Below are 27,120 nucleotides of genomic sequence, written 5' to 3'. Positions count from 1 at the left end.
ATAGAGAAATATGTTGCGCTCTCTCTGCGGAAGAGTATACGTATGACTATCTCCATGAGATCCAAAAAACACCACCACTGGTCACCCTTAGCTGCTAATGTCTTGGATCTTGATAAGGCCAGCCATGGTAACCTTTGTCGGCTTGAGGTTGAGGAACTAAATTTTTTGACTCGGTGGAGGTATGTGTTCATTTGGAATGCTGCATCAAGCTGGAGTGGTGGGACCCTGAACTCAGCCAAGATGATCTACGTGCTTATTGCGGATCATCTGTGCTAAGAAGAGAACTTGATAGATCAGGGCTCTGTCATGGGCTGCCGGCTGGGCTAACCAAAGAATCAAAGAGAAGAGACTTGGTCCGGGGATCTTGCAAGTGTGAGTGAAAGCATTGTCGCTCAAGCTTGGTGAGAGGGGGAGAAAGAAAGATATATTTATGTCTTTGGGAGGCCTCGTGGGCACATGAGACCAAATACAATCTAAAAGTAACTCAACCCTTCAGGATCTATAGGATTGGCGAATACTATTAATCAATAGTGATCCCTTACATCCAGTGAAAGAAAATATTACAAACATGCTATGTAGGGAGACTTTTTGGGCTAGTTTGTGTGCTAGTAGATTTTTCAGATTATTTTTGCTGGCCCCATATCTTTCTCTGATGTTTGCATAGGCTTTACATCTTAGGAGTACATCCTGCTCATGTTCTACCTCCCCTATGGGGCAGATTTTGCAGGTCCTTTCCTCTCTAGGGATCCTGGGTCTTGCCCATCGGCCCTGCTCCACCTCTAGATCATGTGAACTGTGTCTGATTTTACAGATTAGATGCCTCTTAATCATTGATATGCCTTCTCCAAGTTATTTTTGCATTCTGTAGCTGTCCATTGAGTTAATTTCCTATTTGTAGAACTGCATTTTTGTCCCCGGGTTTTGCTAGCATTTTTTATGGCACTATATCCCTAATTTCAGATGCATCTTATGGTATATCAATGGCTGTATTTGCCATGATCCCATCCACTTCATTGCCTCTCTGTACCATCTTGGGATTTTGCGTCACTTCCATAGTTTGCGTGGCATCCATCTCCTCAACTTTGTTGAGGTAAGCCGTAAATTGACATAATGCCTCCCATTCTAGAGGTATCATACCAGTTTCAGCCAGTAGGATGGAGTAGGGTGTCTTTGCTTTTAACCCCAAACTGTCCTCTTAGGAAATGTTTATGTAAAGTTTCTACTCTTTCCCAGTAGATCCTAGAGAGCATGGGTCCCTGAGCTCGGCACCTGTAAAGGATTACTGTCTGCACAAACATAGTATACAAAAACTTTCTCATTTCCTAACTCCACAGATAAAACCCATAATTATGATCATAACGGCATCGATACATATGGAGAGAACTCTCCGAGATCATGGAGAGGATGGGGGCTGGCAGGGTTGTCGGCCCTAAGAGGGGGTCGTCAATGTGAGGCTGCTGTGGTGGCATAAAGCCTGTGATGGGGCACTGGTGGCTGTCAACGTGTGTAGCCCGCTGTGGTCTCCTGGCTATAGCCCTGCGGCAAACAAGTGCCATTGTCCTGCTTGTAGGTCGTGCCTCCGGTCTGATGAGCATGGAGGGAAGGGCCCCTAATGTGATCTGTGCCTAGTCCTCTGGCAAGATAGATAAAAAGTTCTAATGGACACATTTACAATTAGTTGCCCAGTGAAGATATCAACTGCCTATTGATTTGTACTGATGAGATCCACTTCCTATGATGCCACCTTTTCTTTGATAGAGGGAAATCACACTTCAAAAGCTTTGTCCTTGCATGAAACATAGGATAGCTAGCGTTTGTGATGACAAAGCAGAGCTGTCCTATCATTTTGTGGGATCCCAATCTCTTTGTGAAGAAGGCTCAGCCAATGTCACTCTTGCAGTGGTTGCATATGCTATGTCAGGGTCGTTACAAGCCTTTACAAGGTGGCATCCACCAAAAATCGAGCTGCCATAAATTGTTAGCTTGTCACTTCTATCCATGGAAGTTTCTAAAGGTTACATTCCTCCATATTTAATCTTTTGAATTTGTCCTTTAGATTTTCTACTTGTGATAGGATTTTCTTGTCTTAAAGTTTCCACAATTCAATATGCAAGCAATAATGCATGATTCACAAATTAATCATTTCAAATCACCTAGATGAATCAAGGCGCATACCATGCTCTGGGTTCCTGTTTCAAGCCTTATAGAGTCTTCTTGAGTCTGCACACAAGCTGCTCCTGCCCTCCGTCTAGAAAGCCTTTGGGCTGCTCGACATAGACCTCTTCTTCTAGATAGCCATCAATAATGCAAATTGAACATCCATTTAGGGAAACTTTTACCACTCATCAAGAACACCTTGCTCTGATGGCTCAATCAGGGAAACCAAGGAGCCAAGGACCTTTGAAGAAGTGCAGATGGCCGTTTTTTGCAGCAATAGAACACACATTTAGGGTAGTGAATAACCCTCACTTGGCTATTTTGTTACCAATGTTGCCTTGAACTTTTGAATATTTCTATTTTGCAAGAGAAAAAGAATCAATTTGCAGAGCTTTGTCTCCATTTTCTGGAAACGAAATTGATGTAAAAATGTTAACGTCCATTCTCTATTTTTTTCTTTTAGTTTTGTCCGGCATATGAGTAACACTGAACGATTTTTTTTCCTCTGGTTTGTGCATCTTGTTGGTTACATGTCACAGGTTGGAGGCTTAATGATCATAGGAACGTTAGCTGATAAGGTGAATTTATCAGAAGAGATTGTGGAATTATTCTTTGATTTGATTGCTAAATTTTTCTATGTTGATGCTCGGGAACGAGAAGCTGGCAAGTTACTTCAGATGGCAGTGATGATCATGGTTCAAATTATGCAGGTTTTTCCAAACTTGACTCTACCCCTGTATATTGAAAAACTGTAAGGTGTCCTTGGAAGTGTCTATGCATTCTTGGTTAAAGTGTCTTTCTTCTACAATATTTTAGTAAAGGAAGCAACAGATATCAGTAGGAAGAGTGAGACCGAGCAGTCAACATTGATAAGCATATGAAAATTTATGGGAGGCTCAAGGCCTTGATAGGATTGCAAGCTTGGGGACTTGAGTGACTGTTGGTTGAAGGATTCAAAACACCAACTAGAAGATTGTTGCGTCTAGGTTTCAAGTTCTTGTCTCCAGCGATTGCTAGGGAGATTCTAAAGCCACATAACATGCATCCTCTTACTTTCATATGTGCAGCTTTGACCTTTTTTTGGTAAATGCACAATGGGACTAGTTTTATTCTTTGTCATATCAAAGTGATCATGAATATTACTTTGTTTTTTATCTTGACTAGGAAATCTGATTCCTCTCACATGCTGCTGCTGAACTCTCCTATTGGTTGCACAATGCATTTGTAAAATGAATTTAGGCAGCATAATTTCAAGCTCTTTATTCTCAAGAGAGAATTTGAGTATTCACACCTGTGACAGAATCTTAATAGAACAAGCTTACAATTGGGGAGTATAGGAGCCACATGACACTCACCACTCAATGGGGTTTACACATATCTCATTCCTTCTCCAAGAGGGTCGAACAAAGTAAACACCAACATTGTTCATATATTGGGTTATCAACATGTCAAGCTCCCCCAGTTATTGCTTGTGCGTGTACACCATGGAGAAATAAGAATCTGTATCTACAAGCACACGATAGGCTTACCAAACAGATTAATAACTTCCAAAATGGATGCAACAGAATTTTGCATTCCACAAATAGATCTTTGCATCCATGCCTATCTAGTCTTCGCAAGGTCTCTTATTTCTTGCAATCTACATTTATCATTATAATTGCATAGGATTAAACTAGCTTCAGCTTAGTGCAATATTTGTCATTCGCCATTGTACATCAATGTAAGGCTTACTAAGCGGGGCCATCGAAACACATGCAGACACCTGCAAGACAATGAAGTGAGGATGGACAGCTTTCACTATTGCGTACACACATTCGAGCATGGTTGCCTGCCCTCATTCGGCGTACGGAATGTCTTGTACCATCTCGTATGATCCGTATGTGATGTTCCTTTTTTTTTTTTTGGGTGGGTGTATGTGTTTTTGTTTTGTTGTTGTTGTTGGTGGTGCCAAACTGATTTTGGGCCTCCAGAATGTCGAAGTTCCATATAAACCTTTAACCCCCTCTCCTCACTATGATCTTATCCTAAGCATCTACCTCTTTACTCTTGAGGCTCCCCTCTCCATCTCCATCAAGTGACAAGGCTCATGCTATCTCTTTTTCATATCTCACCAAGCATCAAGCATCTCCATCCCTCCATCTCTGTCCATTTCCATTTCCATCTCCATCTCCATCTCCATCTCCATCAAGCAGCTATGTAACATGTTTGTGCCAGTAGCTGTCGAATCAACAACATCCTCAGTCATACTCTCACTGTGTAGGGCATCCTCTTGTGCAGTCGCATGAATCAACTGAGGTTTTGTGAAATGATGTGCATTCTCTCTAACAACTCTATGTGAAATGTTTGCAAGGGCAATAGGGCATCCACTAATGCCCCTAGGGCCCTTTGAGGCCAGACTCTCCTGTTGAATTACTCATGTCATAAAGCGTATCTTACCCAGTTCCATCAACTACCGCACAACTTATGTCACTTGAAATGTATCTTTTTCCTCCTACCAACAATTCCTAAGGCTAAATGCAGGTATTGAAAGATGTGAAGGGAGCATGTAGGAGAATGCATTTTCACTGGGTCATGGATGGCAATGAGCATTCCTTTTCTAAGACGCATGTCTTTGTTCACCAAGCACTTGCGATAGTTAATAGTATGGATGACAGGGGAGTTATGGCCATTAGCGCATGTAACAAGTGTGCATAAGAATAAATATACTAGAGTGGTTTTGAAATTGGTGATGATAGAGCATAGAGGATGGGGCAAGGGGGTTGTAAGCGAGAGGAGAGAGGATTCATAATGACCTAGGTGTTAAAAGTTAATGCTCAATTTTGGAACTTTCTGATGTTATTTGTGCACCAACCAGTGATCGTCTTTAAAGTCAGACACTTGTTTCATTCCTCTTCTCTTCCATTCATTCTCTACTTATTTGACTCTCTCTTAAAAACAAAAAATGCAGCAACTCGAGTTGCCTATGCCAAGGGAAGCTGATGCTCCCATTGTCATGTGTAGGGCCTCATCAAGCACGATTGCCCGCACTTCAAGAAGCTCGAGGTAGAAGGAGCCACATTAGGTGGTTATCTACAGTTTTGTCTCCGGCAAGACTACTACCTCAATGGTTATAGAGGAGATCGAAGACCAGCAGATTGGGGAACCTCAATAGTTTCCCATTATGTTTCAGTTCTACGGCCAGAAAGTCCTTATTCTCGTAGATTCAGGAAGTTTCGAGAACATCATTTCCAAAGCCGCTCAGCGAGCCAGGTTGACTCTCACTCCCACAGATACCATGGCCTTGAATGGGGCATTCACGGGACATCATGTAGAGAGCAACATGGTGGCTGTAGTAGCCACTCTGAAGATAGCAGGGTGGGCAGATGCCCTAAGATTCATGATTGCATCGACTCAGGCAGTGGACATCATCTTGGGAGCTCGATGGTGGCACCAGTTCGAAGTTCGACCTGATTATAAGCATTTGGGTTGGGACCTCAAAACGGGGGAAAGTTTATTGCTTGGCTTAAGGATGCTCTGCCTCGCCCTTTGATTTCAGCAATTCAGATCCTTCGAGGAGGTGAGGTGTACATAGTTTACGTCAACTCGACCTGCACCAACACTCCAGCCACCAAGGCCCCCAAACATGAAGCTTTTGCTTCAACAGTACGAGAACATTTTCCTCACATCAAGCCTTCCTCAGCTCTACCTTTGAGTCGTCCAGAAGACCATCGTATTGAGCTAGTTCCTAGATCCTCACCGCCCAGCAAGCACCCTTATCGTCTTAGCAAGATGATTGAAGAGGAGCTTGAACAACAGTTAGAGCGGTTGTTGCGAAGTGGCTTCATATGCCCCAGTAATTCAGTGTATGCAGCTCCGATCCTCTTCGTCAAGAAGAAGGATAGCACAGCTTGCATGTGCGTGGATTACCGAGCACAAAACAAGCTGGCCATCAAGAGTAGGTTCCCCATGCTAAGGATCGACTACATCTTGGAGCGCCTGAACTGGGTCAAGATGGTCTCAAAGATTGATCTAAAGAGTGGGTACCACCAGATCTAGATTCTGAGCCGGATATTCTGAGCCGCGGATATATAGAAGACGGCCTTTCTCACCGAGAAGGCCAAATTGAGGAGTATGAATGTGTGGTGATGCCCTTTGGTCTCACATGGGCACTTGCGTCATTCAACGAGAGTATCTTTGTGATTCTAATTTTTTTGAAGGATATCGCTCAACATGTCAAGCATGTTCAATAGGTTCTTCAACTTCTAAAGGACAATCAATTGTATGTCAATGCTAAGAAAATCAATTTTTTCTTGAAAGAGGTACATTACTTGGGCTACATCATCACTCCGACAGGTGGTCGCCTGGACCCAAGCCAAGGTGAAGATGCCTAGACCCAAGCCAAGGTGAAGATAAAGTGAAGTGGGTGGTGCCTACCATAGCTCAGGAGGTTCGGATGTTTATGAGCATTTGCCAGGCATACAACCTACAGGAGGCATATCAAGGACTTGGAAAAAATTACAGTTCCCATCATCCACCTTTTACAGGGAGTAAAAGCCAAGAAGCAGGTATCACCTTTACTCCAACAGCTCTATCAGCCTTTGCCCAGTTGAAAGAGGTAGTTACCACAGGTCTGTGCCTAGCATCGGCACAATGGGATCAACCCTTTGATATTCGGACCGATGTTAGGTATGCCATTGGAGTAGTCTTGGAGCAGAACGGCCATTGAGTTGCATTTGACGGATGCAAGTTGATTCCAGTAGAGACTAGATACTTAGTCTATCATCAGGCCTTGCGGATGGCTTCAGACCATTGCCAGACCAGAGGGAGCCAAACTTTTCAGCAGTTTGGCGGTATCAGCCACTAGGATGAGAGAATGTTGTGGCAGATGCTCTTAGTAGACAAGGAATGGTCACCTCTATCTTCATAGTGTAGGAGTCCTCTCTAGCAAAGATCCGCAACAAGTACCATACAGACCCAGACTCTCAGGTGCATTGGTACAAAGTTTGCTTGATGACCAACCCGGCGACTATGCTATACATGACGGGTGGTTGTTCTTCCAAGGACACCTTTGTGTGTTGCCATGGTGAATTGGTACAAAGTTTGCTTGATGACCAACCTGGCGACTATGCTATACATGACGGGTGGTTGTTCTTCCAAGGACACCTTTGTGTGTTGCCCCCTCACTGTGCTACCATCCTCTATGATATGCACAATTCTCCGGCCGGTAGACATAGAGGGGTTGCTGGCACTCTGGAGAAGATCGAGCATAAATTTTTCTGGCCACACTTACACAGCGATGTTCCGAATCAGCCTTTCAAGCAGATTAGCATGGATTTTGTTACGAAGCTTCCACTAGCCAGAACACCATGTGCTTGATTATTGTGGACAGGTTTCACAAATCTGTTTTGCTTATTTCATGCAAGGGTACCATCGATGCACATGACACAACTCGTCTTTTTTTCAGATGGTGGTATCCCATGTGTGACATGCTTCGTATCCTTGTTCCGGCAAGGATTCCAAATTCATCAGTCACTTTTGGAGAGCCCTGTTCGACAAGTTTGGTACCAAACCTAGTTTCTCCAGCAGTTTCCATTCGCAATCAATGGTGAGTCAGAAGTCTACAACGAGCTATCGTTCGCCATTTTGAAGTTCAATGTTGTGGATGCTCACTCCCGCTAGGATAAGTTCAAAGAATGCTAAACGACACCTATTCTTCCATTGTGGGTCAGACTCCGCTTTTGGCAAGAACTTCAAGTCCCTTCTCACCAGGACATCCAAGAAGGTATACAAGGCCGATTGCATCAAAGAGACCTATGAGCATATCATGGAGTTAGTGAAGGGCCACATTACCAAAGTCCAGAAGACCTACCGGACAGAAGCCAACAAGCACCAGCGTGACATGAATTACAAGGAAGCGAAGTGGGTCTATCTCTGGATCATGAAGAAATGCCTTAACCAGACAGGGAAGAAGTGACCGAAGCTCTCTCATTGAAGCTTTGGCCCCTTCCTATGGTTGACAGGTAAGATCACGTTCGATGCGTACCGTTCGATATTAGTGCGGTACTAAATGAACTAAAAAATCTTAGGCATACGTCTGATGGTACGTTTGATACCCAAAAAAAAAGACAAAGATTTTAGAGTTTTGGAGTAGGTACTTGTACAAGCTTTAAATCTTGTACAAACATGTAATATAGGTGCTTGATGGAGATAAAGAGGGAGAGAGATTTAGATGCTTGATGCAGCTTGAGCCTCGTCACTTGTTGGAGATGGAGAAGGGAGAGTCGAGACTCGGAGTCGGAGGTAGATACTTAGTGTGAGATCATAGTGAGGAGAGAGGGGGTTTATATGGAACCTTGCCATTTGGGAGGCCCAAAATCAGTTTGGCAGAACCACCACCAATAACAAAACCAGTCATCCAAAACAAACGAAAGCAAAAAGAAGAAGAAGAAGAAGAAGAACATAACGTACGGATCGTATGGTGCCGTATGGAACGGAACAGAACGGAACGCTCCCTACGTTGAATGAGGGCAACCATGAATCAAAGTTGTAAATGATGCGGCCATGAAGTTGCAGTTACCTTCGACATGGACCATGAATCCCGTTTTTCATGTGTTATAGCTCAAGATGTATGTGGGTCTGGCACTAACAGTATTTGTAGAGCAGCCCGAAATTGTTGATGAGGCCAAGGTCGTTGAGCTTCATTGGTTCAAGAGAGGGACAAGCAATGACAAGCAATCGGCAACGCTTATATGTAGTGACGTTCAAGAACAGGGGCTCCCACGAGGCACCATGGCTGGAAGAGGATTTTTTCACGGATTATCCAGACCTCCTCGCAGCGTACAAGGAGGCCTTTTCCATACCTTAGTTCGAGTTTCAGCTGAAGGGGAGGTCACGGGCATCCACAGCCCGTGGCATGCTTCCTACTATTAGAAACATGGTGTGAGTGAGAGAGAGAGATAGGCTAGGGAGTGAAGAAGTGGTACACAAATGTAGAATCCATGAAGGCTTTTATTCATTCATCCTCACTAAATGAGACAAATGATGAAACCAGCCTTCAATAAATGAAAGGGCAGTAAAAACTAACGAGTAACCAGCCAACACTTTTACAATAACAATTCAACAAAAGCATAACCAGCATTGGGAGCTAGAGTACCCTTGCACCAAGACAAAAGACATAGATTGGCCCCAAACCTTGGTGCCCCTTCCGGTATTTTTTTAATTAAGTGAGAGGCCCAGAATTCCAGGCTACATATTGGATACAATCTTTCCTACATCTGGGGCATTCCACATCCAGGTGGGAATCCACATACCCTGCGTAGCCTTTACTGTTCACTGTTCTCACCACTCCTAGCAGTAGGTCTTCATCCCAATCCAAGAAGCTTGCACGCAGCCTGATTGGAACTGTCACTAGTAACCACACTTGGCCATACAGTTCCCTGTAGCTGTCACGAGTGTCCAATTAGCCATCCATTTGCTCCAAGTAGAGAAAGAAAGCATACATAAGCTTTCTTTAACCAGGACTGTTATTTCCAATAGTCTTCACCCTATTGGCAGCATACATCCTGAGACATCAATTTGATTTCCATAAGAGAACTGGCATCACAACACAGCAAACAACATGGCAGTCATACAAGTACCATTCCTTTGGCATCAATGACATTACTTTGCCCATCAAGCACCCATGGCCAAAACATAATCTATGCTGCAAATAACTCTCACCAGGCATGGCAGAAAGGCATCCATTTCAGCTCCACAACACTAGTTCTCAGCTAAGGACTGTTCCTTTCAACCACTACTGGGTCACAGGCTCCCTTAGCGGCCTTAAGTGCCCTCTTGACCTCTTACCTGCCTAGAGCTCAGTTAGAAAAGCATTAATACCCAGCTAGCATCCATGGAATCATGAACCACTTCACACTGAGAGGTCGTCTCCTCAGCAAATGCATTAAAATGTTTAGCCAACTCTTCAAGCTTCAGCCTACAAGTAGGCTGAGATACCCTGCCTGCCTCGCTTGTTGTCCAAGAAGACTCGCAGCTACGGGAACAGGTCATCGGGACCTGCTTAAGTCCCAAGGCTGCTTTGCTATATGACACCTAAGCCTTGTGACCAGCCAGTGGTCTCTCTTCCCAAGACGAGTTAAGAAGGCATCAGCTAATGGCTGGCCAAGCACGTACAACAACTGATGACAGCCACAGGTGAGCAGCCTTGCTTAGCCAGCCCCTGACCATGATGCTGGCCTTTACGCCCAGCCAACCCTGAGTGAACCGTACGAGGGCCACAATGACTATAGAGTTGGCCTCCAATCCAGCAATCCCCTCTCAAGGCATCTCACATGCCAAAAGGCGTAGCTATGCAAGTAGCCCAACCTTCACACTTGAGACGCGACTTCTATCCAGGCCATAATGATCAGCCCATGCTTCCGAGAAGAGATCACAACCAGCCCGTTCACACTCCTCAGATGGAATCCAACCAGCCCCTAAGCCCACAGCCTGTGAGCTCATGTACTGTGCCGTACGCCCGTCGACCCTTACGTGTACACCATCCCACCGTTATCTAGCCCACCTACGTACATCGACTTGCCAGAAGCTTTCCATGGAATACCTTTCCAAAAACGTTTGCATGGACTAGCCACGTGGCAGCCCATGATTCATTTGCCCTTTGGGCTTTAAATTGCCCCCTGGCCTTCTAGTTGGTACCAAGGACCAACTTAAGGTACATTTGCCCCTTGCCCCTTGCCCCTTCTATGGGGACCAAACCCCAAATTCACCCCAAGGCACAATTCCTTGGGAGAATTTTGCACACTTCGCAACCAAGGCCCTGCCCGCTTTATTTCTTGGGGTCTATTTCACATGTGAGCCAACATGCATGCTCTAAAGTTGATGCCCTCGTGAGAAGTGAAGTACAAGCCTTATAGGCTATATACTCACACACTTGCACCAAGTGCATTTGGGATAAGTCCCGTAGTGACACGTGGCACCTCACACAATGACTAGTACTAGATTTCCTAGTACTACACATCAACACATCACATCAACACACTCTTTGGCTATGATATCTCCAACACCCCCTTCAGAGCAAAGAGTGCGAGACCCAACACGCAAAGAGTAGACCCCTTGCAATACTACAAAGAGCAAGTTCAACTATCCAACACCTCCCATGTGATAGTGACTTCTCAGTGAGCTTGCAACCAGCAAGGGCAAACCATCACCCCCCCTACTCTGAATTGGGTGGTTAATACCATCAAACCAATGTAAAAGACAATACATTCATTTTTGGGGGACAACCAGGGCAGAGTACCTCTTATTGACTCCCAATACATTCAGTTTAGAGGGACAACTCAAGGCTGAGAACCTTTATTGACTCAACACAAACACACATAGAACTAAGCATCATCTTCCACCTTAGAGAGGAATAGATCATGCAACATAGCAGATGAAGCTTCTTACTCAATTTGTTGACCAATCTCACACCAATAAGCGCTAGTGCTTTGTCATGTTGCTCATCCCTAGCTGAAAGTGGTGCTGATGAGTCTTTACCTTGAGGATGAGGCTCCATAGCATCAAACTGAGGTAGCAAAAGCAGCAAGCTAAAATAGATAACCAGCCAATAAAGGAGCTTGTCTAGGGCTATGAAATGAATAAACAGCTTGAGAAAGGCGTGAATAAACGTGTCCAGCTGTTGGTGGATGACCTCGGAGGTTCCAAAATGCAAACCCTAATGAAAAGCAGCAAGAATACTCCTCGAAATAGAGAAATGAGTGAACCTAAATCAAAGAGCAGCAAGTAGATACCCAAAAATGCAGGTATGAGCCAAGAGGAGCACTTGTGGGCTTGATGACTGCTCAAGATGTTGTAGCAGTTCTGAAATCCTCAAAGCGGTAGCTAGAGGACCGCCAAATGCAATAATGTATCTCGAAATGTGTGAAGTGCTTCAGCAAACCAGCTCCAAGCTATACCGAGATGCTATAGTAGAGATATAGGTGTACCAAATGCACATGCAGGTCACCAATCCAAGATTCGGCTATTGTAGAAGAGTTAGAGGCTAGGAGCAGTCCCGAAAAGGGCTCTGTCGAAGGCGGTTCTGCAGCAGCAACCCTAGAACAACTCGAAAATGCAAGCAGCAGCTCCTAAACAGGTCGAAAAGGCCTACGAAAATCTGCAATGAATGCTCGCTGATGGTCGACATCTGCTGCAACAGCCTGCAAACCCTAAAAACAGTGCTGAAACGCTCCAAGATGGCTCCAATATCAATATGTGAAGGCATCTCTTGGAAGGCGTGCTGACACTAGGCAAGGAGGCGGCTGGCTAGAGAAATGAATGCGAAAGGAGGCTGTCAAGGGCCTGGGTACTGCTCTGAAAGGTCTCGCATGATGGTGGCTCGTTGAGGAGATGGTAGACGGGCAGAAAGGAGCGCAATAAGCAAAAGGGAGGCGAAATGAGTTCAGCAATGAAGGCGAGCTGTGGAGGTAGTTGGCAGGTTGCAAATGGAGGCAATGTGAAGCAGAACTGAGGCGGTTGTGCAGAAAACCTAATTGGGTAGGAGCAGCTGAAAGGAGGAGGTAGCTAGAGACGAATTAGGGTTAGGGAGATGATGATGTGGCAGGGCAGCTATCGCAGGGTTAACCTGCTCTGATACCATGTTAGAAACATGGTGTGAGTGAGAGAGAGAGAGAGAGGCTAGGGAGTGAAGAAGTGGTTACACAAATGTAGAATCCATGAAGGCTTTCTTTCATTCATCATCACTAAATGAGACAAGTGAAGTACAAGCCTTATAGGCTACACACTCACACACTTGCACCAATTGCATATGGGATAAGTCCCATAGTGACACGTGGCACTCACACATGACACACACAATGACTAGTACTAGATTTCCTAGTACTACACACCAACACATCACATCAACACTCTTTGGCTATGATATCTCCATTACCTACAAGCTGCAGCACCATCAAATACCACCAAGCAGCCTCAGAAGACAGCACATGTCAAAAAGCATGTTGGTCAACGTTGACTTTTGACCGGTTGCCTATATAAGGCTAGCCCCTTGTCCTCATTCTTCATCCAAGTCTTCTAGTGCTCTAGCCCTCGGCAGTGGCAGCTCCGGGGATCAGGAGATTTTGCAGCAGCCCAACAGCCCCTTCCATCCCTCCTTCAGTTAGTCCTCATTTGGTTCAGTCCTGTACAGCAGTCTTCAGTTCTCTCTTTGGTAGTAAGGGTTCTCCCTCCATACAATGCTTGTTTCTTTACAGTTATATTCAGCCCTCTAGGCTAGACACTGTTCAATATTTGTTTTCCCTCTTTTGGAGGCCCACTATATTCTCTCCCTCTAATTCTCACACTCGCTTCACAGTTTCACGTGCATTGTTCTTTCAGTTCAGAGTAGTGAGCAGGGGAGAGAGTGAGTTACTTGTTACACAGACAGCTACAACATGTGCAGCATCTCCAAGCAATAGATGGAAAATCTGCATATTTTACTACAATATTCCTTGGCCTCTCTCCCTCCCTTCTTGCCCGACCTCCTCGCCTCCTTCCCTCCCCCTGCTTTCTTTACTCCCCCCCTCCCTCTCTTGCCCAGACTCCCAACCTAATGTAGCTTTGCTCCCCCCCAGTTGTTCTCCCCCCCTCTGATTCTCCTCCGCTCCCAGGGGTTTTTGCAGTTTTTTTCAATATTTTGCAAAATTTTCAGCATGTTTTTGTGAATTTCACACATGTGAAAATCTTGATAGGAAAAAAATGCAACTTGCAGATTTTGATATGTTTTTCTACAAAATAAATACAAGCATTTGCAATTATAGGGCATGTGTGGAGCTCTTGGTGCAATTATTTGTTGGCCAGAGTTAGAGACGAGGAGGATTGACAGAAATGTTTACATTACAGAATCATGCTTTTTTCCTTGAAAGAAAGTGATGTAAATCTGTAAAAGGACTGTGTAAGTCTGTTTCAAATCAGATTTCAGCATGTGAGATTACCACAAATCTCACTAAGTGAACGAGTCATTATGACTGGCTACAAGCTGAAACCTCAACATCAGGTCTTTTCTCTAGTCTCTTCATTCAAAGTATTTTTTAATTTTGTAATGCACAAAGCGCTCTTGTGAAACACACATAGGTTAGTGTGTATTTTCGTCGACATCAAGAGCTCGCCTCATGAATTTAAACACCTTTGTTTCTTTGTTATTGCAAAGAAGAGCAATGCACATTGCGAGTTATATTTTTTAGCCATGTTTTATTCACTCAATCCTTGTCTTCAAGAGCTCTTCTTGTGTAATCACATCATACCTTTGTTATCATCTCACACTAAAAGAAGAGCTTGCGATAGCCAAGAGATCCTCTCACATGGAGAGGAGTAGGAGGCGATGTGGGAACGATGGCCAGCATCGATACTTGGCGTGTCTTTTGAACCCCTAAAGAGTGGTGAATGTCAGAAGTTGTCTCCGAGGTATTGTGGTTTGTTCATTACAAGCTAGCCTTACTATAAGAATGTAGATTGCGTCTAGTATTGAGTCATGTTAGTTGTTTGAAAAGTGTTTTCCTGAAGGTGATAGGCTAGTAGGAGGAGAAATTCTCATAGATTTCATTGAACCCCCAATGCTTCCACATGAGCGAGAGAGAATTATTGATGTTGAAGAAAGGTATACATGCCATAAAATTATTCGAGAATATTTAGCAAAGTGGGAGAATGGCTCAGAAGAGAATGCTACATGCTGAGGGTTTCCTAACATTGTTGTCGAGATGAGGTTCTCATTTTTCCCCTCCTTTTTTGTTTGTTTTGGTTTTCCTATTTTTTTTCCTATAAATAAATAAAATGATATGTTATATATATATATATATATATATATATATATTGTTGGGTAGTTGGATGAGTGTATTGGTGCAAGCTGAAGCTTAATTGTGAATTGTCTACTAATTGGGATAGCAACTACTCATCAAATTTAATAGAACTCAAGAAATGAAGGCCAGAGATCAAGGGGTGGATCCAAGGGAGGAGATGAGAGAAAAAAGCGCTTCAATCTAAGCCATAGATCAAGCCATAGATCAAGGATAATGTATATTACCTCTTAAGGGGGACACCTTCGGTTGGGAAGATAGTAGTAAAGCAATGTTCGTTGGCTGTTAGGTTTGAGTGGCCTAACAACGGACTTTACCCGCCTAAAAGGTGATGTAGGATATGTAGTACTAGTCATAGGTCCCAAGTCGAATTAGTGTCCTAAGTGGGCTAATACCCAAAACGGTAATTGACCATTGGGCTTAGGGGTGGCAGCTTGTGCATCTAGGAGTATCTACTAGTGACTCTCCTTGATTTGCCGTGGCTAGGTGGTGAAACCTTCTATCGTGTTGTGTGGGGAGTTTCTACAGGGAGCCTAACACCTCTTTATTAGATGGATATGAAAACCGCTTTTGTAAACAATGATTGGAAGGAGGTCTATATGGCTGGCCACTTGGATTTGAAGTCAAGGGCAGGGGAAAAAGGTTTGTATATTACAAAAAGCTTTGTATGCATAAAGCAAGCACCATATGCTTGCTAATCTAAGATAAATAAACATTTTCATGAAAGGGTTTCAATAAAAGTTCACTTGTATAAAGCATGATGACAAAGGCAACATAGCTCTCGTGGTGTTATACTTCAAGACAAATAGGTCTTGTCATGCTCTAAGAAATATTCGTTTCATATGGTGATTAGTCATGGATTAGTTTTGTTATGGGAGCAAGAAGCATCTAATTATTTCACTTCTCATAATTGGGGAATGCCATGTGACATCCCCTCCTTATTTTTCCCCCATAGCCGGCTCATTTCGGACTAAATACATCCCCTTCTATGTTTTGCCTGAATTCACATGTTGCTCAACTAAGCTATGCTACATGCTGCTAAAAGATTTTGCTTTTTTAGACCCAATCTCTAAGGATTTTTCCATAGGAGGCTTTTAAGCATATTGTGAAAACGAGGTAGGATTGAATACTTGGTGAGGTAGGATTGAACCACTTGCTAAATGTACTCGTGAGGGCCTTTCTGAACTTTTCTGAGTTATTAAGCGACTCTCTGTCTTTTTGTATGCAAGGTCTCCATAACTTTTCTGAACTTTTGTATGCAAGGTCTCCATAAATTTTTGTAGAGTTTTAGCACTAAGGTCTTCAAGACTAGATTGCAAATTGTCTATTATTTGTCCTAGATCTTGACTAAGCTAAGTTTCGGTTCAAAAAGGTTGCTTATGAGTTGCAAGTCTTAAGACTTCATGTGGTTTGGAATACATCGCCTTCTATGTTTTGCCTGAATTCACATGTTGCTCTACTAAGCTATGCCACATGCAGCTGAAAGATCCTTTGCATTTTTCAGACCAATTCTCTAAGGATTTTTCCACAGAAGGCTTTTAAGCATATTGTGAAAACGAGGTAGGATTGAATACTTGGTATACTCTCTTGCTTTGGATTTGTGTATGTGAATTCCTTTGTTTGCAATGCCATTTTTGTTTCTACTAAGATTTTAATGCAGTCCCATGGGAAATATCTATTCTGCAGGGATTTGCCTGAGATTTTGTCCACAATAAACAAAGTCTTCAATGCTGACAAATTTATATTTCTGTTGCTCAAAAGCCTTGTAAAACATTGGTGAGTGTAAGGTCACCTTCTTTTAAGACATTGATCAATAGGCTCTTGCCACTTATAAGTTGACGGATGGGGTTGGAAAATGACATTTTAAATGGAACCTTTTGTCATAGTGTGGTGAATCCTCACTATGGGCAGGTACTGTTGCAATTGATCAACACACTGCCCCTTAGAGATCATGCAGAATCTATGGTTTCTGATCTTCTGATGTTGAGTGTCGATTTTATCAAGTTGGAAGAGATCAGGACTGAAGACTCCAAAGAAGCACGTGAGTTTTAGACCTGAAGTTTTTATACTTCAACTAGTCACGTGCATTTGCATGTTGTGATAGTTAAATTTGCAAATATTAATAGAGTAGGGTGCAGTTTACAATTGATTTTTTTTTTTGGATTTCTTTAAAAAATAATACCTTTTATATTTGCAAGAAATTCTTTTGTGGAGCCTTGGACAAATTTTCCAATCTTGTATTATGCCACTGATGAAAAAAGTAGTATGGGATGGACACAACCCTGACTTTAGCATCTTTTCTGTCAACGTACTCAAAAGTGAGTGCAAATGTTTGCTATCTGTTTATAGGTGGAAGTTTTTTGTATGCTAGTGTTACCATTTTTTAAACGATAACTTTAGATAACTGTATATATTTGAATACAGACTGCATGTGAAAGCTAAATTGCAAGAAAACTTATGAAGGAATTTTGGAAAAACAAAGTTTCTACTAGAAGGACTTGGTTTGTAAAAGTGTAGGTGATCCCATTCTGCGGCAAAGCCAGAAGCAAGGTATGCCCATGGTTGATTCAGTGCATGCACCTTAAGGTGAGGCGCATTTTCAATGCTCCTGTGGCAAGGCCCCCGCGGCGCTCCTTTTCCAAATCAATTTTCAATTAAAATTTGGGGCTTTTTGTTTATTTGGGTGTAGTGATTTTGTTTTTTTTGTAGGTTTTTATTTGAAACTCACCTGGACGCCACTGCCGTCACACACAACTCTTTGTGCATGGACCTTGGCATTCTTTTCTGCTCTCGAGTCTTGGTTCTTTCACAACTCTGTGAGCCCCTTAGACAACTCAAAGACTGACTAACTGAGTGCACAAGGCTTCGACTTCTGACCTGGCTCAACATGGACGAGCCATTCCCATTCAGATATGACCAACTTAGTCTATTCCCACATAGCCATAGTATTAGATAGTTATGCTATGCACTGTTCTACTTTATTAAAAATTGATGTGTGTCAAACTTACCCATCTTGGGGGCAGTTGAGAGAATAGAATAGCGTCTGGGTGATAAATTCACCCAAGTAGGGCCTAGGGGAATGAGAGTAGCTCAGTTGATCATTGCAACTAGCGATTCCGTATCTGGTTCAGAGGGCAGCCTTGATTTGAGTTGATCACTGTAACTAGAGGTCAGAGCAGCTATTGATCACAAGTAATCTGTGGAGATGAGAGCATCAGACAAGATCAGATGGCCGACAACAAGTACGAGGGAACTTTAGGGTGAAGAAGAAATTTTCTGGAAAGGCTTGCCCTGGTACTAGATCAGAGGTCTCTTTTGAGATTTAGAGCAGAGCTTTGTTTCAGATCTAGAAATGATGCTAGAAATCTTTCTAGAAGAGATGAGGAGTGGATTGGCAGGGGCGATCATGGGGAAGGAGAGCAGGCTAGTGCGACTATCACAGGAGGGAAGAGTCATCTACGTTGAATTGTACAAGAGGGCAGAAAAGGTGCAGCATGGACTGACTGAACAGGAGGTGAAATAGACTGCCGGAGTGGCAAAATGTTTGGGCAGCGTGCAGCCTGGAATCGGCAGCGTGGAGAGAGGCTTCTCTTTCAGGGGGAATTGCGATCTGTCAAGATCACCAAGTATATCTTTGAAGCCAAATCGGTCGACATACTGTTGCGTTTGCAGCCATATACTCAGCTTTGCTGGAAGTGGAAGCACAATTCCCATTGAATTACTTAATAAAACCTAGAATTTCAAATAGCCGTGGGGACTGAAAGGTTGTAGCCAATAGTACCTGTTTGACCCTACCACTCTCAAAGCAAGGTCGGGTTTAGATGAACTCCAACAGATCAACAAATTGACGCGAGGGAGAGATGCCCACTCCAACGTGACAGCCCAAATATTTAGGGTTCGGCCCAGCCCGAGGTAGGGTTGGCGTGGCGGCTAGGGTTTTCTCTGCGGCAACCTCCTCAACAACACGCTCGGTGGCTACCTGCTCAGTGACTTCTTCGACGACCTGCTTGATGGGAACGAGATGAGCGGAGGAGGCTAGATGGGTTGAGCGGGAGTAGACATACGGGAGAGAGAGAGTGAGTTTAAGTGATTGAGTCTCTGTGTGTGAGAGTGAGTGTAGGAGAGTGTGTTGTTAGTGTTTGAGTGTGAAAGTGTGAGAGTGAGTGTAAGAGATGTGTCAAGGTGTGTGAGTGATAGTTTGGAGGAGCTGTGAGGGGTAGGTAGTAGAGAAAGCAGCAGGAGGGGCAAACAGAAAACGATGAGTAGGAAGGGGCAAACAAAAAGCCAGTAGGATGGGCGCACAAAAAAAAAACTGGCAGGAGGAGGAGCAAACAGAAAATGTGCAGAAGGAAGGGCAAACAGAATTGAGCGGAAGGAGGTTTGAACGGCAAAAATGAGCAGAAAGAGGGGCAAACAGAAACGGGTAGAGGGAGGGGCAAAACAGAAACGGCAGATGCAAAAAACAAGGTCATCTCGAGCAGAATGGGATGGGTAGGAACAGTACCGGTGAAGGCAGGGGAGGAGTGTGCTGAATGATAGTTTAATCTAAGGTGGTCTATTGGGTGGTGTACTACTAAGAATTAGCTTTATGGTAAGATCCTCTAGTCTCTCGGGTGGCAAGACTTAGGCGACAAGCCTTGTCAGAAGTTCTTCTTGAATTCTTCTAGGAAATCTCTCCTATTTGCGGGTGTACTATCTCTATTCTCTCTTTTGCTTGATTCCCTCACATAAATCAAATAAGAACTAACTGATATCTTAAATACCTTCTTTACCTAAAGGAGACTCGCCATCAGTATGAGACTACTTGAAACACTAGCCTGATCGATCTACATGTGCAACCATCAAAATTGTCTTTTTGCAGTCATAGATTGGCTGCATTTTATAATGCCAAGGTTGATCAACACTACGTCCGCATTCGAACCCCATGTTTTTGAGTCATGGTGTACCTGACAAGTGTCGTTAAACAGATCCTGTGAATCTTTGAATACATAATCTTTTTTGAAAGATGCTTTTGAGTGGTCAAAGCATTTTTAATGTCTGATGATTCCTAATTGGCCAAGCTTGCCGAACTGATTTCTCCCATGGATCCTGAATTGCAGTGTTCATGGCGAAAAACTTCTTCTTAAGGTCATTTCAGCTTTGAAGAATTAAAAAGGTGCCCCTTATCTCTAATGGGCTCTATGTTTGTCTTTTGTGTCACAATAGTCTCCTCCTAGTGTTATGCTGCTTCATGGGCACTGTCTTTCTGACTGCCAGGGCTACTTTCTTTGGTGACCCTCCTTTGTTTCCCCTAGTATCCACCATTATGAAGCTTTTTACAATTGGAAGGAAAGCATCTCTGATACCTGTCAGAGTCGTGCTATAACGGAATCTTAGTTTCCAATGGATCACTGAATAAAATCTATAGCCATGGAAACTGAAATAACATTTACATGCATGTGATTCAGGATTCACACAGAGGTTAGGGCTTAGAGAAAGACATTTGCACCCAATGTGAGTTATACCCCCTCGCCAGGCTACTCCCTGTTCTGCTATAGCGGAATCTCAAATTTCAATGGATTACTCAATAAAACTTATGATTGTGAATAGCCATGGCAACTGAAATAACATTCACATGCATATCATTTAGGATTCATATATTGATTAAGGCTTAGAGAAAGACATTGGCACCCAATGCGAGTTACACCCCCTCGCCAAGTTACTCTTAAGTATATTTCCTTTATTTGAATGATTAATTACAATAGTAAGTTAGATCCTCAGACTGAACCCAAGGGAATGTAGAAATCCTATCAAGATTACAATGCTCTCTCTTGACGAGGAGTAAAAATATGTGTCGATAGAACATAAAGTAGCCATTGGCAGTCATTGGAGGTGTCTGGTGTAGAAGAGGCTAGGTAGAACCTAATCTTAGCAAGCCAGCAAGGCTGAGGTCATCCTCGTCATACTATGGGACCAATTTGTCTCTAAGGCTATGAAACACATGAATTCTGCATTAGTAATCGTTAGTCCTTGTAGAAAAACTCTTAACAATCATTATTTCAGCCAGTGTAACCAGAAAACGCGTTTTGCCTAGAACGTTTTGCCGAAACGGGCGAAACGCCCTAGTGCAAACTGTTACTGTTTTTGACTCCTTTGAGAGTGCTCAGTGTGTTTGTGTGTATCTGAGAGCTCTTTTGAGAGAGAGAGAGAGAGAGAGAGAGAGAGAGAGAGAGAGAGAGAGAGAATCTGGAAGTAATTATTTATGTTTGATATATAATTTATATAAAATACATTTTTAAATCCGTTTCTAGACGAAATGCCTGGCAATCTCTAGAAACGTTTCTTGAGACACTGATTTCAGCTCTAGTCTAAACAAAACTCTTAAAATTTAGTCAGGTTAGGTTAGAAATAAGTGAAGCTACCTCCAGAAGTGGACATGAGTGAAAAATGGTCGCTGCAATAGGTATAAACAGCCCACAACTCCAATGGCAAATCAGCACGACTAGACTTTTATGGATCCCGAAGATCCCATCACACCATGCTGAAGATGGTAGAGTCATATTGGAGATGATAAAATCACACTGAAGGTCTTATGGTCACATCGAAGGTGACATAGCTATATTGAAGATAGCATAATTGATAAGAGGTAACCTGTGAGCTTTTAATAACCATGCACATCAAAGAATAAATAAAAATGAAATATCCAAGAATAGTCCATAAATGTAGTGGAGATTGACAATGCAATGCATTCAGAAGTTTGATGCTGATTGGGCCCTCCAATGGGGGAAGAATGCCCTCATGAGAGTACTTATTTCCTGTTTGACCTATATGCAAGGTGAAAGAGAGAAAGAAAGAAAGTTGTATTAACGTTTTCGGGAGGCCTCAGGGGCTTATGAGACAAAGTACGATTGGCATAATAACTCATACAAGCCGCCATGGGCTGAAGCAAAGAGCTTGCTAAGAATTATACGTGTTTCACAATAAAGGGGATACCCCTTTTAAGGTTGAGAGAGGGTTGCAGGGTTTAGGATGAGTTCAAGGTTGATGAGTGGAGATGTGGTCTCCTTCATGGATTCATGGGGTCAAGGATTGAGGAGGAATGAACAAGGGTGAGGAGGAGGAAGGAGGTGGAGAACGGAGGAGGAAGGAGGAGAGGCGGAAAGTGGAGGAGAAAAGATGAAGGGAGGAGGAGGGAGGAGGAGGTTCTAGTGTAGTTGACTATCTCATGGGATCCCTCGCCTTGGCCTTTCACATCATAGATTTCTACATCCATCACCCCCCCACTTGGAGTGATGGCATACCCTTTTGATAAGGCTAACTTGTAAGCATGGTTGGTATGGGTTACAATTAGAATCTTTCGGTGGGTTCGGTACTATAGGTATGTTTTAGGTAAGTTAGTTCTCCCCCGGAAAAAGTTAAAAAAATATGTGTGCGCGCGCACCTTGGAAAATGGGGGGCGGTGTGTTTGTGTTTGTTTGTTTGTTTTTTTTGGGGGGGGAGGGGGGGAGTGTCGTAAGGTTGCCTATTTTGAGAATCTGCTCCTGCTATTCCTTTTCTCCTTTGTACCCTGTTTGTTTTTGTTTGCGGGCTATGTCTGCCAACTCTATCTCAGCCTTGGCTGCGACAGCCCACAAAACCCTCTCGGTCCTTGTGCTAGTCCGTGCAGCCTTGCAAGTTGCAATATATGCAAACATTGATAGTGCGAGGCTGTATAAGGCAGCAAGCTGCAGCATTAGGCTATAGCCTATAATTGAGCAGGCTGCAACAAGCAGTGCTGCGTTCAGAGCATAAGGTTACAACGAGAAGTGCAGAGCATGGATAACTATGTTTGTAGAGGCTGGTGCTGCATGGATTCTGCAAATCTGGTTCCGGCCACCAAGTATCTTATCACTATAATGCTATATAGTATGTGCTCTGCATGGAAGTTGCATGTCTATAACCTTACGTATTTACATTGGATAGTATTTCTAAGTTTTCTTAAGTTTTAGGAACTTTAGGTACTTGAACTTAAAACACAATGTCTATAACCCAATGTATTTACATTAAATAGTTATTTCTGAGTTTCCTTAAGTTTTAGGAACTTTAGGTAGTCGAAACCTAAAGCGCTTCTAACGTTTCGTACTCGGGGCGTACCTAACAACCATGTAAGCTTACCAAATTTTCAAGTATTGTGAATGGTTCATAATACTTCAGAGATAGTTTGGGACTTAAGATTTTAGAGAATTTAGGTACTTCCAAATAGACTTGCTCATTTTCTTTGAACTTAACTTTCTTTCTATGGGAATGCAAATACCTTTTAACTATTTCTTGAGATGTGTTTGTACTTGGATATTCTTCAACCTATGGTGTGTGTCCTAGAGAAAGTCTTTGGCTGCTTTTACCTTTTTCTTTGTAAGCCCTGCAGATGATGGTGCTCTAGACTGATTTCCATTCATTAACAGGAATGGACGTAGCCTGTTGTTGAATGTTTTGAACTATCATAGGCAAACTCTGAAAGTGGAAGATACTGTTCCTAACTCGGGTGCCTCTAACTCATATATGCTTGTAGCACGTCTTCCAAGATTAATGTGAAATGTTCTAACTAACTATTTGACTTTCAATAATCAGTTGCGCTCATATTTAACTTTGTTCTGCAAGGCAGCGCACCGAAAGTGACTCTCAAATTTCCTATCTTGCTACTAGCTGGTAGCCAATTTAATTTAGAAGACCTTCGACAAACAATCTTCTCAATGCAGGGTTTTTCACATTTTCTTAGTTGCAATAAAATGAGCCATCGGTTGATACGACACTTGCATGCCATTTCTGCCATGTAACAATATAACCGTGGACATTCTTACTCATCCCAAAACAAGTAAACTCTCTTTTGAAGAGCATAAGTTTTCTAAATTCTTCTAGGGTGGATAATTATCTCTGTGAGAGAGAAAGAAAGAAAGAAAGAAATTTTATTAAAGGTCCACGGAAGGCCATACATGGCCTATGGGACACAAAATCATCCGAAAGGAAAATACATCATCAACGATGCGCCAACTAGGTGGCCTCATCGTAATACCGCTAAGATGCCAAAAATAGCTACAAAAATCCTAGATACAAAATGAAATGAAATAGAGTACCAAAAATGCCTAGATACAAAATGTAAAATATGAAATATGAGGAACATCGTCTTCCCTAAGGGGTCTGTGATCCAAAGAAATGATGGAAGTCATGGCCATCGACCATGCCTCCTGCCATGAGTGTGAAGATCTGGGCAAGTGTCAAATGGGCTGCTGGCGGTGCCAAGTCTCCATGGAGCAATCTCCTCCGAAAATCTGCCATCATCCTCCGTCGTCTAGAAATAAAGCGACGGGTACGGCCTCTGTGTAAGATCATCCTGCGGTGCTGTCGGATCATGTCATATGTACATCCTCGGGGTGGAACCATCGGTGCTCTCTGGCAAGATGGGCTATCTCTGTGCTCATGGTCCTGCGCCTCGTCCTGCTCCTCATGAATAACCAGGTCTCTGGCAGGGATGCGACGGTGCTCTCTGAGGAATCTCTCTCTGTATCTGGTGATCTCCCTGATGAACAACGCTAAGCAATACTGATCCTCATACTCCATAATCCGAGAGAGAGGTCCAAATCCGTGCCCAAATAAGCAGTGAAATCTCCCACGGATCTCATAATATAAAGGGCATCTGCAAACAAAGTGCTCCTCAGTCTCCACCTCCCCCATAGTGCAACAAGGGCATATCCTAGTCTCTCGCCTGGGTCTATGTCCGGTAGCTGTACGACGCATCCTGCCGGCCTCAACGTCTAATCTGTGGGAAGATACCCTGAGCTGGCCCAAGGCAATCCTGAGTGAGTGCGACATATGAACGCCGATATATCCTGGGGCTATGATGAAGCCATCCTCTGAAATCCTGAGAAAATGGTCACGATATGTGGCCATCTTCGTAGGAAGCTCCGTGGGATGAACCCAAGTGCGAAACGTGTGTAGCTGCAACAAATCTGCCCTGATAACCTGGCTGAGCTCATGTCGAGTGAGAGGGAGGCGAGGGGCATCTATGCTGTATCGAAATGGTGGCAGCCTATCCATATCCAAGCCCAGCGAGGTGAGCCATGTGGAGAGTGTGTGGTACCAACAAAAAGTATGACCTCTCTCCGCTAACATCTGCGAGGATGTCAGTGCTAGCCACGGTAATCGTGCTCTGCCTGCTGCTGAGTCTCCGAGCGCCCTGATCCTATGCAAGTATGTAACTGACTGAAATGCTGCATCTAGCGCTAGGGGTGTAGCTCCGAACTCTACGAACGTAATCTGATGCGGTACCGTGGGCTTCACTCTGATCAATCTGGAGAACATGATGCTCTGTAACCTCTCTACTCGTCTCCAATCTGCAACATTGAGATCTCCTGCCCAAAAGGGGCTAGCATACATGACTGCAGGTCTCACCAGCGTATCGAAAAGTAAGGACTTCGTGTCGGGATGCTGAAAATGTGACTGTGCACACTGCCTCTCGAGAAGAGCCAAGGCGGCATACCCTCTACTGATCCTATCTCGTGCTGCATGCGTCATGGTGAAGACTGGACCTCTAAATGTGGCACCCAAATATGTATACTCCCTGACTAGCTCCACCTCCTGCCCATCAAATGTGAAAGAGAACTCGCCTCTCCTATAAACCTGGTATGACGTGTTGAAGACCATGACTTTGGTCTTCCCAAGGTTTACAGACAACCCTCTGTCCTGACAAAAGCTGTGGAGTGCATGGAGATGTGCCTGTAAACCCTGCTGGGAGGAAGAAATAAGAACCATGTCATCTGCATAGAGGAGAATCGGTATCGTGGATCCTGCCAGTAAAGAACCTGTACCACCCATCGTCTGTATGTACATCTCTAACTCATCGATATAGAGACCAAAGAGTGTCGGAGACAAAGGACACCCCTGCTTCACCCCTATCGTACTGCGTACTTCCCCCGACAGCCCCGCCCGTGTCCTGACTCTACCTGTGACTCTCTCATACAAGGCCATGATCGCCCATTGAATCTCCCCATTGAATCCCAAGTCACGAAGTCGCTGGAAGAGTCTGAAACGCGGCACAGTGTCAAATGCCTTTCTGAAGTCCACGAAGCAACAATAGAGCCGTTGCTTACGTGACTTCGCCTCCTCAATCAAAGCCCTGAGTGTGAAGATATGATCTAGAGTCGAGTGCTCTGCACGAAATCCTGCCTGCCCTCTAGCTCTCATGCCTGTCGCCTCGGCATGGTCATTTATATGTCCTTCTAGAATGGTCGCATAAATCTTAGCCATGACATGGCCAATCATAATGGTCCTGTAGTTCGACGCCTCCAAAGGATCCCCCGACTTGTGTATGGGTACTATAGTATTTTCTAGCCAACTAGGTGGAAGACCTGTACAAATGGACTCGTTAAAAAGATGGGAGAGGACTGTAGCTAAGGCATCAATCCCATGGATTACATACTCCGCTTGCAATCCATCATGGTCCTTAGCTCTCCCAGTCTTCAAACGATGAGCTGCTGCTCGGACACTATTGGATGAGAAGAAGGCAGAGGAGGTGGGTCTAGGCACATGGGATAAGTTGATCTGTGGCTGGTCTGGAATATCATATAAAGTGGAAGTATAGGCAAGCCAAACCTGCGGGTCTGTAAGAGGAGTTTGAGATTTCAAGCGAAGGAATTTCTTTCAGAATTCCTTGGAATCACAGCTGAAAAGTAAACTTCTCAGCTCCTCCTCATTCCGGGCTAGAAATTGGCACTTTTTGCGTCGCACCAAACGCTTGTAACTCTTCTTGGTCTCAATGAGGAGGGGAGACTTCTTCTGTGTCTCAAGGCGAAGCTTCCTGCAGAGTTCTTTACACTCCTCATCATACCATCCATTACAAGGCACAAGACCGACTGGTGGAGGACTGGATGTGTGGCAAGTGACGGGGAAGGACTTGTGGGCTGCCGAGATGATGGAGGTATGTACAAGGTCCCACCGATCCTGTGTGGAGGGTAGGGCATCGAGAAGGTGCGGACGGAGAAGACCACTCAGGTGCTGGCTATAAATATCATCAAACTGGTGGTCAAAATGAACCTCATAGTATGGTTGACGCTCATGATGTCTAGAAGGGGGGGCATGAGGAATCTGGGTAAGAATAAAGTGCAGACGTGCATGATCGGTTGAAGGCATAAAAGGGTCGACTGTG

The 27,120-nt window shown here is 43.8% G+C and overlaps 1 protein-coding gene across 4 annotated transcripts in view; it reads left to right on the top strand.

Moving 5' to 3' along the window:
* The window catches only part of LOC147893517 (ARM repeat superfamily protein), a 207,170-nt gene that overhangs the window by 37,072 nt on the left and 142,978 nt on the right, over positions 1-27,120 (top strand). For all 4 annotated transcript variants that reach the window (XR_015542194.1, XR_015542193.1, XR_015542192.1 and 1 more), the window contains exons 6-9: positions 2,697-2,867; positions 16,468-16,523; positions 16,650-16,739; positions 16,850-17,004. Coding sequence is in view for 1 of the 4 variants with exons in the window: in XM_087385521.1 (XP_087241647.1) it covers positions 2,697-2,867; positions 16,468-16,523; positions 16,650-16,739; positions 16,850-17,004 (472 nt within the window). In the remaining 3 variants the exon portion in view is untranslated. The remainder of the gene's footprint in view (positions 1-2,696; positions 2,868-16,467; positions 16,524-16,649; positions 16,740-16,849; positions 17,005-27,120) is intronic.

The sequence above is a fragment of the Dipteris shenzhenensis genome, chromosome 15 (assembly GCF_047967505.1).
Source record: "Dipteris shenzhenensis isolate YYH24624 ecotype China chromosome 15, Dip_SZ_1.0, whole genome shotgun sequence".
Lineage (NCBI taxonomy): Eukaryota > Viridiplantae > Streptophyta > Polypodiopsida > Gleicheniales > Dipteridaceae > Dipteris > Dipteris shenzhenensis.
This window is presented reverse-complemented; position numbering and strand designations above follow the sequence as displayed.